This window comes from Vulpes vulpes, chromosome 12 (genome assembly GCF_048418805.1).
Source record: "Vulpes vulpes isolate BD-2025 chromosome 12, VulVul3, whole genome shotgun sequence".
In the NCBI taxonomy this organism is placed as follows: domain Eukaryota; kingdom Metazoa; phylum Chordata; class Mammalia; order Carnivora; family Canidae; genus Vulpes; species Vulpes vulpes.
The window spans coordinates 36879891-36897306 of NC_132791.1; the positions used below are offsets into that span (position 1 = coordinate 36879891).

The window sequence follows — 17416 nt, forward strand, 5'->3', positions numbered from 1 at the left end:
TCTGATCCACAAAGCCTAAGGTGCTTACAGAAAAAGTCTGCCAATCCCTGGCTAATGTTCTATTTTTACCATGTGCCACACTGAAGGTATGGATGCTGATCATTCCACCAGCTGCCTCAGCTTCTAGAGACAAGACATAAGAGAACCAAAGGTACTGGACTGACTAGAATAAGGTTACTGTTCTGAGGCATCTGGATATTACCTTTTCTGTTGGAGAAAAAGTAGTCATTGCGTCCTGAGCCTAGGTGACAACACCCACAAACTACACAGCATTCCTTGTGGGGCACTTTGTGTGTAACTTTATATGGTCAGATACTGACTGCATCCTCCCAGATGCTGTCACAGGGACATAGGAGCAGAGTTTAAGAACAAACAGGTATTTTAAAATGGAGGACAATTTTTGGGTTTGGTCAATAATTAAGTAGATGAATGAAGCACTCACTTGGTCACACAAAAAGCAATTTTAACATGCCATATGAAACACTAAAATCTTATCAAATTCTTATTTTTTTATCACTGAAGAAAATGAACCTATTAAAAGATACACATACCCACTTAAAGTAATGAGAACTCTGAATGAGACACCTAATTAAACAGTCAGAGACATAATGAAAACAGCTCCCTGGGAAAGTTTGTCTGGCAGTGAGATACAGGTTGGCCCCATAAGGATGTTTTAATAGTTCCCTACTGACTTGGGAGAATTAATGTACCTGTTCCCAAATTGCTCTGGTTTATAATAGTTATTTGGTATTCAGAAAGCCTGATTAATAGTGTGTTGAAAAATAAAAACAAACAAGGCATTAGGCGGAGATTTCCCCACTGTTTTTTTTTTTTTTTTTTTTTTGTAAACTTCTTACGCATTACCTTTAATGATATTAGCACAGAAATGTATTGTAAACATATCACTGAGAAGAAACCTGACTTTCCTAAATTTCAGGACCAGGAGAAAGTTGTCTTTGAAGCTCATCTTGTTTGAGGCTCTTACCATCTTACAAGTTTATGCCAGCAAGGAAGGATTTTATTACAGTCATCTACACCTTCTGTTTGACTACCACATCCATGAGGAAGACATTCATAAGCATGATAAAAACTCCTGGGTGCACTCAGGGATATGTGTTACTCAGCCTACTGGCTGGGACTTTATACCCTTTTCCTTCATTTGGAATAAACCACCAGAATTCAATGAAGTGATATTATTAAAACGTGACATTATTAGTAACAAATTACTTGCCAGAAAACTCAAAAGAGATGATGACTAGTGTGCCATACACCACTGTCACACTGTGGTTTTAGCAGTGATGAGGAATTCAGTTATAGCCAAGGCTTTTTTTTTTTTTTAAAGCAGCTCTGACAGCTAAAAGTTCTTTCTTACATTGAGCCTGACTCTCTCTCTCCAGAGTTTCTACTCATTAATTCTATTTTTACCGCTTGGAGTTATAGAAAAAGATGTAACCCCTTTCCACCCAATGACTAATTAAACGTATTAAGATAATGACCACAGGACATTCTATCAGCCTTTACCCCATATCCTACTAATAAACTCACTCTTTCTCAGTCTTATATGGAATGACATACTTCCCATTCTTTCCCAACATCCTGCTTGTCTTAAAAATTGAGGCTACCCTTAAGAAGAATTCCATTCTCACTGAAGTGATACATAGCCACAGTTCCAATCCTATGACTTCTTCCTGTTTCAATAGAAGGGATCTCCCAGGACACTTTTCAAGCTACAAAAAGAGGTACTATACCCCTTCATTTGGACTTCTACATTAACCATATATGTAGGAGCAAGAGAAAATTGCAGGATTTAGCTCAGGCAGCCTCTGCTCTAGGAAGCTTCCACTGACTTAACCAACCTGAGTAAGGTCTTTCATGGAAATCCTCGACAAGGCATCAAGGACATGTCCTGTGAGCCACATGATTTATGTGCCCATTTCTTCCATCAAAACTGGAAGTCCCTTAAAGGCAGGAACTGTGTCTTAATCATCTTCATATTCCTGGTGTCCGGTCCAACACTTTACACGTGGAGGAAACATTTACAGATATTCCATATGAATTAATATAACCACATGCACATGGGGACACACATATACAAAACTGTGGCAACAGATGGAAATTTGAGAAAGTAGTAGAGATCACTCAAATTCTAGAACTTCCTCTTGATAAAAAATCTGTAGTTTCTCAATAAACAAATCTTACAGTGTCTATATCACAGTAAGAAATTTAGTCTGTACTTAACAAATCTTGTAAGCAACAGATATCATTTAAAACTAACACAGAAACAATTCTATGCAAGGCACTTAAGAGGAGGAAAGAAATGGCTATGGGCAGGGCTCCTGCAGAAACAACAGAGCTGCAGGATTCCATCCAATCAGCTTGGGGAGCTGTGAGGGCTGGGAGACACATATGTAATTTTACTGCGTCTTGGCAGGGGAGGGGTTAGGGTGGCTGATTAGAGAAACAACCTCTAGGAATACCCAATTCTCTCTCCCAGTAGGGCTGCTTGATGCAAACCTCTAATTCATTTCATTTTGTTGTCTAATTGCACCTCTGAAAACATAGCTGAACAAAAAAGTCTCTCTACTCCAAATGCTTGATGATCAGAAAACCAACTGTGGATAGGTGATTCTTTTGTAGGCTTGAGAATACTGAGCTAAAATATTTTTTGAGTAATCAACAAATTAACAGTACAAACCAAAAGATTTTGGATTCCAAATCCAAGACACGTGCTTTCCAATTGCCACACAATCCTTTACCTCTAATGCAAATTTAGCATGGGTAGAGAATGTAAAATTTGCCCAGAGCCATAAATGAGCTTAAAAAAATGTCTGTAGTAAAATGAAATAAAAAAAATTTCCACACTGTTCTGAAATGTAAATCCCTTAATTTACTAGCTATAAACCCAAATAAAAAAAACACAGGTGTGTTCCTCAATCAGCAAAAGTTTTATTTTTTTAAACTCCAGGAATATATTTTTTGAAACAAAAGCTTCAGAAGCTGGTTATTTTCTAAGAAATAGAAATAAACTTTACCCTTAGACCCAGAGGAATACCTTTAGGTCTTTACCTGAAGTAAAATACTTAGAAGATCCTCTTTCATTTGAATTATTTTGCAAGATTGCCACAGATTCAAAGGTTTGATTAGTTGCTCAGTAATAAATTCTACTCTATTCTCTCAATTTCCTATTCTTTTGAGTTTCATTTAAGAAATGGAAAGTTTGCCTTAGCTTAGTCAGTGAGCTACCTAGCTTATTACCTTTAGTCCTGGCAGATGCTGAAAGCTGAACTAAAATTCTGATTCTTTAGTTCTAAATTCCTAAATGCCTGACTAATCTGTCATTAACAACATGGCATTGGAGAGACGGGCTATACATGCCGTCCTGAGGGGAGAGGGAGGATTCAAAGGATAATGGGTGAAGGGATCAGGAAATAATGGGTGGAGACAGAGGCTGGTGCAAATTAATAGACCCACAAGCTGCTCTTTATGAGGCATGAGGAACTCCAATATTACAGGGAGTGGAAGAGTCAAGTCATTCTAGGCAAATGTGTCAGGATCTGGTCTCAGATGCTATAGAAGATGGATGGGTAGAGTACCATTTCCAGAACTATAAACAGCAGAGGCTACTAGCTTTGGTTAAAGATCAAGTGGTAACTTAGAACTGTCCAGAGATAAGAAATAAGGACAAGCGCTGACTTCATTTGTCCTACTGGGGGCAAATACCTGTCAGGCATTAGGTGTAAGAGATTGGCCTCCAAGACTTCTGATTGGGACTCAGGACTATTATACTGAATCTCCTCTCTCTTAAGTACATGTGCTATCAGTGAGGTCCATTTCAAGAATTTAGCCAGAATGACCAGTTAGGTTAACACTACATAGTCTCATTTCACAAGATCTCTGTCTCTTGGCAACTCATTTTTTTTTTTTTCAGGAACTCCAAGTCTCATTTCACAAGATCTCTGTCTCTTGGCAACTCATTTTTTTTTTTTCAGGAACTCCAATGTGTCCTGTTCTTTCTTACTTGCTGTTCCCTTTACCAGAAACATTCTCCAATAACTCTTATTTGTCCTCCACAATATCATTAAAATATTAGGAAGGCTTTCTGCAATCACCCTGTGTGTGTTTCCTCTGGTTCAAGCTTCTCCAGCACCATGTTTTGTTAAACCAGCCACATTGGTCAATATTTGTCCAGTTTGCCTTCCCCACTAGACTATGAAATTAAAGCAGTCAAGACTGTTGTTTATCAGCTCACTGCTGTATCCTACATCTTCGCTCATAAGAGGCACAAGACAAGAATTTGTTGGAATTCATCAATGAACTCAAAAGAAAAAAAAACTGAAAAAGACAAGGCAGAAAGCACCTAGGAATTGTCTTTGTTTGGCTCTTCACACAAACAGCACAACTGAGACAGCCTGTTGGAACTGATGTGAAGTAAAAATGTGTTTTCTAGGTAACTATAGGCTTTCAACATCCTCTCTCTTCAAGTACACCTTCTGTATTCCCAGGTCCCTTTACCTATCAGCAATTGCATACCTGAAATAATTCTTTGCACTACATGACACACACCCTTCACCATAAGCCTAAATATCACTTGCTATGAAGAGTCTCAAAGAGAAAATATGGCGGATGTCACAAGAATCAAATGGGCTATTTTGTTTGCTGCCTCCATCCTTACCTGCTGAGAACCTGCTATCTTTCAGGCAGAACACTAAATGACTTACATTATTTTTAATCCTTAATAAAAATCCCAAGAGGATTAGTATTCTCATCTTATTTTTACACAAAAATAAAAGACTCAGAGCAATAAACTGACTTGTGGGACAAGCAGTGCAAGTGTAGCAGGGAAGGGCCAAGTCCAGCAGGCCCCTTCATGCCTTCTGTCCACCACCCCTGCTGCCACTGGCTAGCACAGCCTTGCCAAGAGGTCCACCAAAGCCAGTCAATGATTCAGACTCTCCCCAAACACTTGGGACACCATTCCCACCTTTCTCTATTTCCTTCCCACCTTATCCTGATTCAAACACAACTTCATGTTGTCCCTATTTGGAAAAGCAATGATAAAACTCACCGGGAAAGTATATTAGGACATTTCACCTTTGCTGAAGTTTTCTCAGGGTAGTGCAAAGGGAAGACAGGATGCTTTGCATCTTCTGTTTTAAAATATACACTAAAAAGAGAATGTATTTTAAAATAACAAAATGCATTTTCAGATACCAGAGGAAAGTAGTTTCCCTTTCCTCTCTCAGCATGCTAGACAACTTCATGTCAAAGGGAGCTCTAAGTGGTGAAGACTTACCCGCTCCATCTCTTTGAAGTCATCATCTAGCTTGGTTCCTTCAGCTCCTCCGACCTTCTCACTCACTTTCTAAAGAAAAGAAACAAAAAGGAGAATAATAAGGTTTCTTTTTAAAATGTGTGTTAAAAGTTTCAAGCACGTTCAGAAACATCATCTAATATAATCTCACTACCATTCTCTGACATAGGTGGACAGTCCTATTCTCATAGGAGGAAACTGTGTGGCTCAGAATATTTAAACAACCTGCCAAAGACCAGGCACGAAATAAGTACTGAAGTAAGAATTTGAACTTATTTCTTCTGCTTTCAACCCCAGTGTTCTTTATTATATACATTATTATATAACTACCTAATCACTAATATTTTCCTTTTGAAACTTCTGAAGAACAACACCATCATACAATTATAACTTCCCTCTGATAATGGCTCTAAAATGCTACCTCGGTAGAAAATTGCTACTTCTTCAACCTATTTCTCAATGGGCTATTGAACAGATAATCACAAGCATCTATCAAACTGGTAAGAAAAAAATCAGCCTAGCTGATCTTCAGATAAAAGGACTTGAATAGCAATCTCACAAAGCCTCCTGTAGCTGTCTACATCTTTATAAACATGAGACAAACCATATGGAAAGAATGTGAGGGCATTTCTTTGCTACCCAATCAATTCCCATTATGATCTGTTTTATATTCACCAATTTACATATGCAAATGATCATTTTCCACATGTAGAATTCACGTTCATTAAAAAGTTAACTATCTTATTCTGTTTTGAGATAAAGATTTAAATTAAATATAATAAAAATGTATGAATGAATCACAAGAAAAATACTTTAGTTTCATCAAAGGCAGGAAAATTAAATGCTAATGACATGAGACTTTTCTCTTAAAATTCTCTAATTATAAATGTAGTTAGATGCTTTTCAGTAAGATGTCACTGTATTACATAAAGTATCACAGATATTGAAGTATGATTTTTCATTTCCTTCAATAACCACTGGATTAAAGGGCTCTGCAAAGAAGGCTACCACTAAGGCCAGACCAGCAGCAATCTCAGTAACAAACTGGGTCATCCCAGTAAGTTTGGTCTATCTCCTTCTAAAGGAGTCCTTGAGAACATGGTTCTGTCCCCTTGGCAATGGAAGTTCTGATATGTCCTTGTTGGGGGCTTTGCTTATTCTTTACCCACCCACCCCCATGTCCTTCACTCCTGCTTTCTGCCATCAGGAAAACCTTTAGAGGAGACCACTATTAGTAAAACTTAGAGTATGAATTCTATCACAACTCTGGACCTGCTGTATACCAGATGCTACCCATTTCATCCCAGCAGTATTAACAGAAGGAATGTGCTGTGATGAAAGGCCACAGCATAAACAGACTCCTCTACTCTTTGGTAATGTACAGAGTGGTTATAAAATAAAGTAGTGTAGTAGAATAACCTATGTCTGAACCCACAAGATAGGCAGTAAATCCTAGTTCCCTTGTCTTTGCAATAAAGTATATACCTGCTTATGGTATCTTGGTTTCCCCTATCAATTTTTTTCAACTGTTGTGTCAAATATTGAGAAGAATCTAGAAATTTTCATTAATATAGTATAGCCTTAGGTAAATAAAGGCCAATTATTAAAAGTGTAAGGTTAATAAAAATATTAACATCTTTCATTTGTATAGCTGACACATACTTTCACCTGCAATTTATCATCTAAGATCACAAGAACTATGCAGAGTACAATTATTCCCATGTTGCAGATGAGAAAAATCAGGGTTGTGTAAGTTAAATTGCCTGTCTAAAGTAGTGATCCTTAGCTAGGAAGAGGTGTAACCAAGACATAAGAGTAATTTTCCCAAGCTAAATCCTAGGCTTCTTTCCACCCCCAGCCTAGTTTGGGGAAGCTGTCCATGGTGCTGGCCCTCTCTGCCTGAAATTCCATTAGATTTGCTACCTTAACCCTTGGTCCTTGACATTGGCCCTCTCACTTAACCTGTGCCCTGAATGATGCTAGTTATCAACTATTTCCGCAATCCATACAGATCCAGGATTTGTCTGGTATCCATACCACCTAATCTAAAGGCTAATTGTTATCTGGAGCAGAAGTCTTTGCCTGCTTTCTTAAAGATTTTTACCAAACCAGAAACGGGGGTGAGAGACCCCAGAACTTGGTTTAGAACCTCCAGGTGAGATCCAAGTACCAGTGATACAACCTGCATGCTTGAGAATAAGTTATAGAAAATCAGGAATAGAAGGGGTCTTACAAGTTATTAATATCAAATTTTTGCTAACATCAATTTTTTACTGCGATTTCTACAGATTCACTCCCTTTCACTTTACTCAGTGATGACAGTTTTGGCTCATATTTCAGCCCCTCTTGTACAAGGTCTTACTATTCTTGGAGTGCATGGTTTTCAGTTAAACTTGCACTGGGAAACTCTAGTCAAACTCTTACAAAATCAAGAAATATTTACTTACACAATCCCCAATCAACTGTCTCTCAGTTTAACCTGTCTCCAATGTCAGGGAACTCATTATATCCCAACATCCCATTTTGGTCAAAAATAGACCCTCCTCTTATGACCTATGAATGAGACATTTAATTTTCATTTACAAAACTGTCACCAAAAAATATATGACAAATGTCTCCTCCATTTTTAGTAACATTAGAGAATTCTGGTAACCTTAGGTTAATCACATTCTGATCATCTCTGGGGAATAAAATATGGCCCTCATCAAAAGCACAAAGTCTATATCACACTTTCAATCCCAAATTGATCAATTGGAGAATGATTTTAACTTCTCCCTTTTCTGCATCTAAATATAAGTTAATGGGCAGCCCAGGTGGCTCAGCAGTTTAGCACCACCTTCAGCCCAGGGCATGACCCTGGAGACCCCAGACAGAGTCACACATCAGGCTCCCTGAGCCTGCTTCTCCCTCTGCCTGTGTCTCTGCCTCTCTCCCTCTCTGCCTCTTTCATGAATAATAAATAAAATCTTAAAAAAAATAAAAATAAAATAAAAATAAAAATAAGTTAGCATTACAATAGCTGGCTCACTATATCAAAGAGAATACCAAATGGAATCACCATGGCCATTAATAATTTGGAACTAGTCCTATAATTCACTAGGAGGCTGACACATGAGCCCACTGGCTTTACATATTGGTTTAAAATACTTAGTGTGGTTGTGGGTGTGAGTGGGGGCATGGTGAGAGGTAGAGAAAGAGAAGTAAGACTGAGAGATACTAGGCTCTTTCTCTTATCTACAAAAGCTGACCTTTGAGCTTCTCTGAGAGAAACAGTTCACCAAACACACTAAATAAAGCTAGCAGTTAGATACTAGTACTGACCTGATTGGTTGGTTGATATAAAAATTTCTTATCAAATTAGATACTTAGAAAAGGCAATATTCAAAATGACATCTGCATTGTTCTTAGGTCTATTATTTTTTTCAAGTCACAAAGGATCTAAATATACCAAGACACTGAATTAAATGGTGAGCTAAATAACATGGACTCATTCCTTAGGAGTATAGCAAATATTTTCCCTTCCTGATCTTTAAAAGTCATTACTAAAATTTCTATATTGGGCTCTTGGGTGGTTCAGTGGTTGAGCGTCTGCCTTTGGCTCAGGTCATGATCCTGAGGTCCTGGGATTGAGTCCTACACCAGGCTCCCTGTGGAGGGAGCCTGCCTCTCCCTGTACCTATATCTCTGCCTCTCCTTCTGCATCCTCATGAATAAATATTTTTTTAAAAATAAAATAAAACTTCTATCCTTTTGTAAATAACAGTCAAGGTGAGGAATATAGGCTCCCTGATCCTGTCTGGCCAACAACGAGTTTTGTTCTCCTTAAAACCATTTATTTAAGAATACTTTTGCCCTACTATTTTCCAGAGAGAGAGTTCTTGAAACCAAGATTTCATAGTACTGAATATTTTCAGATACTGTTAATATACTTTGGCTAATATGCTTGCCAATTGAGAAATTAATCACCTATGTGTTTTTTTTAACTGATCATCAATTTAAACGAACATCAGCAAAAGGTATTTGAAACAAACAAAAGGTATTTGAAACAAACAAAACAGTACAAATAAGCCAATATACTCCCCTGTATCACCTGAAATGAAACATCAAAAAAACAACTCCTCTGTTTAAAACTCCCAATTGTACCCACTAAACATTGAGAGGTTATGCTTCTAATTTATCTATTAACTCTACATATATTTTGTGTTCCAATCAAACCAACAATGTCACCTTCCTCTTATTCTTCATTGTATTCCTCACAATAGGTACTTGGTTAAGATTTGTGGAACTGAACTATAATATCCTTTTGTAAATTTTGTTAAGTTGGCCAGAGGAGGCATAAAGTGAGGCAAATAAGACTGATCACCTCACTCTAGGATGGTCTTTCCAAAGACCAACTTTCCAAAACAGAAAAAAAAATAAGACACTCAACTCACGTTTTAAATTAAAAGTCTTAATTCTGAGTCTGCAGTAGTGATGTTTCATGCTATTTTTTTCCACATACCAAATAGGAAATATGTCAAAGAGAACCAGTAGCAAGAGACAGCTTAAATAAATGACCACTGTTCACAGCCTAGAGGATGCTGCACTGCTTTCCAACAATGACTCATCCTCTCCCACATTAACTGGCACCTCTGGGAAAAAGACACTTCCTCCTCTAGTTCCAGGTCTGATTCTTCCCTGCAATGCATTTCATTTACTAAACATTGAAGACTCAGCTACCATATTTCTGACTGTCTTTATAGAGGTTTCCTTGAAAATCCTATCAGTGAAATTCATTCATTCAAAGTGATTTACCTCCTGCTTCTGTTTTTGTTCAGCTTTATCTCTTATTATATATCATACAAAGACAAGTTTCCTTACTATCCACCAAATGTGCTGTGTTTATTCCCTCTGTCTTATACCTGGACCTATTTCCAATTTTTCCTATCTTTTAAATCCTACTGATTATCCAACATGTTCATGCAGATCTTACCTTCTCAATCATCCTGACTGCACCCAATAGCTGCAAGTTATTAGATTTCATTTGCATTCTTAGCGCATCATCTGTTGGATTACCTGGAACTAGCCACTTCATGAATAAAATTGCTGAGATCTTTGCTCATCTGAATTTTAAGATGCTAAAGGCAGGGATCATATTTCATGCTTCTTTGTTTAAAAATGTCTGAAACTGCAATACCTAACATAGTGCTTGCAAAGTAGACATTTAATTATCAGGTGAAAAATAATCTCAATGAATTATTCTTAGGCCTAAAATCATACATATATTAAAGAAAGACCCTTAACTATGAGTTAGCACTCATTCTGTATCTCCTTTCTCAGAGTTTAATCTCTCCTCAAAAGTGTAATAAATATCTTTTGCTCTATCAGTAACAGACAAAAAAAATTAGAAAATTCAATGGTCTATGATTGTTGAGTAAAATAAATCTATTTTATTTATAGCCGAGGTTAGAGAAAATTCTCTCTTCATTGTAACCATTCGACATTTACCCACCAAATTATTTTTAGAAAAATTATAATTAGCATTCATAAGATACATTCTTCCCATTAATCCTAATTCTAAATATATAAATATTTTAGTTTATATGCATATCCACATGTGTGTATAAACACACACATTAGGGAAACATATTTACGTGCATGCGTGTGTGTATGTGTGTGTGTGCATCCTTCCACATGAAAGTAAATACAGTACTTTTCCCAAATGTTTTCTTTTAAATCAAAAATAATTCATGAAGTGCTGCACTGTGTGTTTATTCATATTAAAACAGAATTACCTTAACATTCTGTAAGTTAATCATAGCTAGTTTGTTCAGAGTAAAAAGTAGAATACACTATCCTGCCCATCTGCATTATGGAACAATCCACAAAATTATTTATATATAAAATGAAAACTTATTGACAAGTCAATGAGAGACACATGAATCAAGATTTTAGAACAAATTGGACTTAGAATGAAGGGAGATGAATTTGGCCTGGACAATGACACCAGAGAGCTGTGTGAAAGAGAAGATGTGTAACTTCTTACTGCCTCAATTTCTTCACCTCAGAAATGAAAAACAGCATCATCCAATACTGGATTTTTTAAAGAATCAAACTGGAATGTACTTCTAAAGAGCATATTATAACCTAGAAATCATTATTAAAGTAAGGGTTTATTATGTTTTAACAAGTGGTCTTACTCACATGAAAGGCAGAATTTTAAGTTGGTTTCTTCTATTTGGCCAAAAAAAAAAAATACTACATAATTTAAATGCATTAAAGAACAATAGTACTTAATGCACAAGTTCCTTAAAAAGAAGTTATGATAACTACCTCTGTGGGACATGGTACTATTTTCCCAGGACTTGTAGAAAGGCAACACCTATGACAATAAACAAAAGAAGCCCACATTCTGATTCTCCATGAACGTTCTTTAATCACTATTCATTAATAAGGTACCAAAAATTAATAATTCTAATACTTGATGACATATCAAATACTCAGAAGGAAATAGAGTCAAAATTACAGCAGTGCTTTCTTGGTATTTGGCTAAATACAAGTAGGATCTTGTTTTTCCAGATGGTGGTATTCCCATGTTTGAAAGGCAGGGTGGATTCACTTCATGAAATATAAGTTTCACACCAGTTTCTCTCAGTTGTCATTAAATTGGAATGCTTAAATGCCATGATGTTTTGAAAGTGAATTTCAAAAATATATATATATTTTTTTCCCATCTAGAAACTTCTGACTTTCTTAGAGAATGATTAAAGGCATTTTTATTTATCTAAATTGGGCCAATTCTATTTCTTACTCTTTTTTTTTTTAATTTTTATTTATTTATGATAGTCACAGAGAGATAGAGAGAGAGGCAGAGACACAGGCAGAGGGAGAAGCAGGCTCCATGCACCGGGAGCCCGACGCGGGATTCGATCCCGGGTCTCCAGGATCGCGCCCTGGGCCAAAGGCAGGCGCCAAACCGCTGCGCCACCCAGGGATCCCTCTATTTCTTACTCTTAAGGAGAATTTGTATATTAAAGAATGGAAAGTGGAAAGATTCCTCTCACATGATACAACAACTTGTGACTCCCTCCACCAAGAATTCAATAGGATGAAAACTTATTTTCTTTAAATATCTGGAACTAAAAACTTTAAAATGAGCTTGGGTGGGCTAAGCACTTCACTGTTTTTCCAGCTTCCAATCTCCCTATCTTGTTTCTGGTCAAATATTACACAGAAAATGTAGTAACTGATTTGCATTATGTTCTAATTATTTCTGGTGTGATTCACTGGGGTTAAAAGTAATAAGTTTCTAAGTACCATTTCCTCAAAGTGAGAATTTCTCATAGACTATGTAAACTTTCTCCAGAAAGTTTACACTATCACCTATAGTTTCATTTGCAAATGATCTTAGTTTTGTCTTCTAGAAAATATGAAAAAATTTACAGAATAAAAGACAACCATCATTTCTCTATTTTTCAACTTCCCAAATCAGCTAGTCCTTATCAGATAAAGGATCATTTAGAAGGGGTGCTCATCAGAGAGAGAGAATATTTCCATAAAGTTTACCATTTCTAACAGAAAAAAAATAAACATTTTCACAGTCCATTGCAATAAGCCATTGAAATTGAACAAAATATAAAATGACAGTGTGTGCTAAAAATAGACTCTATACTTGGGGCCAGAATTATGTCATATAGTATTTTTTAAAATTCTATTTAAAGTTCAGCCATAAATTTTCTTGAGAGAAAAACAGAACTCACAAAGAGAAATAAAAGGTACCAGTAACTCATTTGAGGTTTTAGTCCTGGTTAATGAATGACATAGAACCTAATGTCTGATGACTCAGTTGATAAGGCAAGATAGAGTAGCCCTAGGCTTTCACTTGTTAAGAGAAACTACTGGAAAGCCATTTTCTGTTTTATGAAATGAAACTACAAACTACTGAGCCTCTGTTTCCTCTTTCATAAAATGGGGCAGGCATAGGGTGTGCTTAGATAACCAGGGGAGTTCTAAGGTGCCTTATAATTAAAAATTTGATATCTTTTCTGTAATGGTTAATTTGATGTGTCAATGTCACCAAGCTATAGTATCCAGTTTTTCAAACACTAATCTAGATATTGCTGTGAAGATATTATATATATGTGGTTAACATCCACAATTAGTTGACTTTAAGTAAAAGAGACTATCCTTGATAGTGTAGGTGAGTCTTACCCAATCAACTGAAAGGTCTTTGGAACAAAACTCAGGTTACCTTGAGAAAGAAGAAATTCTTCCTACATATCTCATTGGTTCTATTTCTCTGGAAAACACTAACAGATACAATTCCTACCTGCTAGAGTGCTATTTATAGTACACAAAAGGTAGATAATAAATGAGGAAAAGGAAAACAAGAGAAAATACCATGTGAAGTGTTTGAAAAGAAAACGCTATAGTATCTACTCTCTCCTAATAAGGGTTATTTCAATGCAAATTTCATTCTGAAAAATCAAAAACAAACCATTTTTACATTAAGTCATCAAGGGAAATGCATGCAAAAGAACTCAATTTGAATACCTACTATGTACTATGGATTTTGCTACAAATAAAAAAACTAGGGGTTTCCTCTGCAAATAAGACATGGCACATGCTATGCTCTCTGGGAATTTATATATGGATATATAAACAAATCATTTCAATATAATGGAGTTAAGTACATTTTTTAAAAAGTAGACTACTTGGGCACCTGAGTGGCTCAGTCACCTGAGTGTCTGACCTTTGGTTTTGCTCAGGTTGTGATCTCATGGGTGGTGGAATCAAGCCCTGTGTTGGGCTCTGTGCTGAGTGGGGAGTCTGCTTGAGGTTTCCGCTCTCCTCCTGCTTGCGTGTTCACTCTCATTAATTAATTAAAACAAAATAAATGAGAGTGTGTATGTGTGTGTATTTTTTTTAAAGTAGATTACCATCAGAATCTAGGATGGACAATTTGGCCTTAGCTGGATAAACTTCCTATAGCTGATCCTTGAGCTGATTCTTAAACGAACGTAAGTGAGACAGGTAGAAGCTTTCTCCTGTAGAAGTTACTACATGACACAAAGCAAAAACAGAGTATTTGCAGGGAAGTACAAACATTTCAGTGCTGTGAGATATCAGAATATAAAGCAGGGAATGATAAAAATTGAAGTTGTAGGACAAAGAAGAGATTGAGTGGTAGCAGGCTTTCTAGGCCATGCCAAAGACTACTTTTTGTTCTGAGCATTGGTAAATTTACATAGTTGTTCAAGCATCACTACAATCCAGTTTTAAACAGTTCTGTCACCCCAAGGGCCCATTTTTAGTCAATGCTCAACGCCACCCTTAAGGCAGCCACTGATCTACTCTTCATGTCCATAACTTTTACCTTTTCTACAAATGTCATATATATGGAATCATATAATAGGTAATTTTAAATATCTGGCTTCTTTCATTTAGCACAGGCATTTGAGATTCAATGTTGTTGCATGTATCAGTAGTTCAGTTCCTTTTTTTTTCTCTTTCCTTTTAAAGATTCTACCCATTTATTTATTCATGAAAGACACACAGAGAGAGAGAGAGAGAGAGAGAGAGAGAGAGAGAGAGAGAGGGGCAGAGACACAGGCAGAGGGAAAAGCAGGCTCCATGCAGGGAGTCCAATGTGGGACTTGATCCCAGGTCTCCGGATCATGCCCTGTGCCAAAGGCAGGCGTCAAACTGCTGAGCCACCCAGGGATCCTTGGTTCAGTTCCTTTCATAGCTGAACAGTACTCCTCTGTGTGGTTATATCACATTTTGTTTATCCCTCTGTTTTTTTTTAAGATTTTATTTATTTATTCATAGGAGACAGATAGAGATAGAGAGAGAGAGGCTGAGACACAGGCAGAGGGAGAAGCAGGTTCCATGCAGGGAGCCTGATGTGGGACTCCATCCCAGTACTCCAGGATCATGCCCTGAGCTGAAGGAAGACGCTTAACTGCTGAGCCACCCAAGTGCCCCTATCTATTCTCCTGTTGATGGACATCTGAATTGCTTTCAGTTTGGGGTTATTATGAATAGTGGTATTAATATTTGTATACATGTCTGTGTCAGTATATTTTTTCATTTCCTTTGGGTCTAAACCTAGGAGTGGACCCACTGGGTCTAGTGGTAAATGTATATTTAACTTTTTAAGAAATTGGCAAAATATTTTCCAAAGTGACTTACCATAAGACCTTTGACTTTTATCTCAGCAATGATAGAAAGCCTTTAGCAGGTTTTAAGCTGTGGAATGCCATAGCTAAATTAATTTTTACATCATTAGATTACAAAGTGAAGCCTGACTTGAAAAAAAGAAGGCTGGAGACAAAGACACCAATCAGAAGGTTACTACTATCATTCAGGTGGAAGATGAGGGCTCAAACCAAGAACTCTAGGAGTAAGGATGGACTCAGTAAGTATTTAGGGCATAAAGTAAATAAGGCTTTGTGATTCATTAGATATAAGAGAAAAGCAGAGAACTCTAGGATGACTCCTAGTTGTCAGACTTTGATAAATGGATGGATGAATACAAATGAAAAAAACTCAGCTATAGATTCACTGGGTTGGAGTCCAAGTAAAATATGTCCAGCAGGCAACTGGATATATGAATCTGAGCCTATAGGGAGAGGTGAGGGCAAGAGAGATTTATGCAGAGTCAGCACTTTATATTTGATTTGTAAAACCAGAAGACCAGCCGATGAGATTGCTTAGGGAGAACATGTACCAGCAATTGTTATAGATCAAGAACAGCACCCTGAACATCACCAATAATTAAGGGCTAGCAGGGCAAGAAACCAACAAAAAGGACGATGAAACAAATGTCAGAAACTAGAGGGAGAATCTGGAAAGAGAAGGACCAAAGAAACCAAAGAATTAATTTCTCAGATGAGTATAAGCAAACCCGGAGAATGGAAGTGGAGGACATGGTGTGGTGGTTAGAACAATCATGCCAGGGATCCCTGTGTGGCGCAACGGTTTGGCGCCTGCCTTTGGCCCAGGGCGTGATCCTGGAGACCCGGGATCAAATCCCACATCGGGCTCCCGGTGCATGGAGCCTGCTTCTCCCTCTGCCTGTGTCTCTGCGCCTCTCTCTCTCTGTGACTATCATAAATAAATAAAAATTAAAAAAAAAAAAGAACAATCATGCCAAAAGCTATTAGAATTCAAGAGTCTGACAGCTCAGTGACCATGTGAACTGCTATATTTGTGATACAGGGTTAGTGCAATGGTCTCAAAGGCAAAATACATGTGATCTAAAGGATACCAGGAATCAGACAACAGGACCTTTATCCTCCTAATTCTGTATCTAGTATTTCTTCCCTCTCACTTTATGCCGATAGAAATATCATTTGCAACCACAGGAAATGCCCATGCAAAGCAGAGTGACTGACAGCTGAGTCCCGGCTGCCTTGCAGAGCAAGCAGTTCCAAATATGCCCTCTTTCCATTACTATGTTTGGATACATCCCAGGTATGTACTTCACATCCTCCACACATCCCAGGTAGGTACACTTCAGCTTCGCAGAGAGAAAACTTCAGAAGCAAACTGCAAGCCAAGGGGTATCTGAAGACACATTTCCTGCAAATATTTTACACATCAATTTCACCAAGTGTGGCAGCCAAGCTCTATTCTGAGGTAAATGCTCTTCTCCTCCTAAGCCAAAGGAAGGCAACACCATGCACATAGCAGCAATACTAAATCATATGCTTAACCTTAAACAACAATAGGGAAAATATAGGAAGAGACTTCAGAGATAGTCATGGAAGTGATGGACAGCCACAGCCACTTGGCATTCAATGAAGAGATACCAGACCCATGACCTTTTACAGAAAATCGCTGACCTAATGACAGAGGAATTAAACTGAAAACAGAGAATAACCTCATCAAACAAAAAGACTTCCGTCCAAGATATCAAGTTTGATAATTCACATATGTGGAAATTTCATCATCTGAACCAAAAATTTTAAAAAGCATCTTAGTGACAGGACAGATATATAGATTTAGATTTCATAAAGACTTCATCCAATTCAGGGCAGAACTTCCTAAATGCTGTCTAAGAAGACTACGCACTGACAGATATATCAATCTGCCTCTACTGCCAGCTTCAAGTCAGCTGCC

At 37.3% G+C, this 17416-nt stretch overlaps 1 protein-coding gene across 5 annotated transcripts in view; it reads right to left on the reverse strand.

Moving 5' to 3' along the window:
- Positions 1-17416, reverse strand: part of SH3GL2 (SH3 domain containing GRB2 like 2, endophilin A1) — a 198565-nt gene that overhangs the window by 43422 nt on the left and 137727 nt on the right. For all 5 annotated transcript variants that reach the window (XM_072728201.1, XM_072728203.1, XM_072728204.1 and 2 more), the window contains exon 2: positions 5294-5362. In XM_072728201.1, the coding sequence (XP_072584302.1) occupies positions 5294-5362 (69 nt within the window). The remainder of the gene's footprint in view (positions 1-5293; positions 5363-17416) is intronic.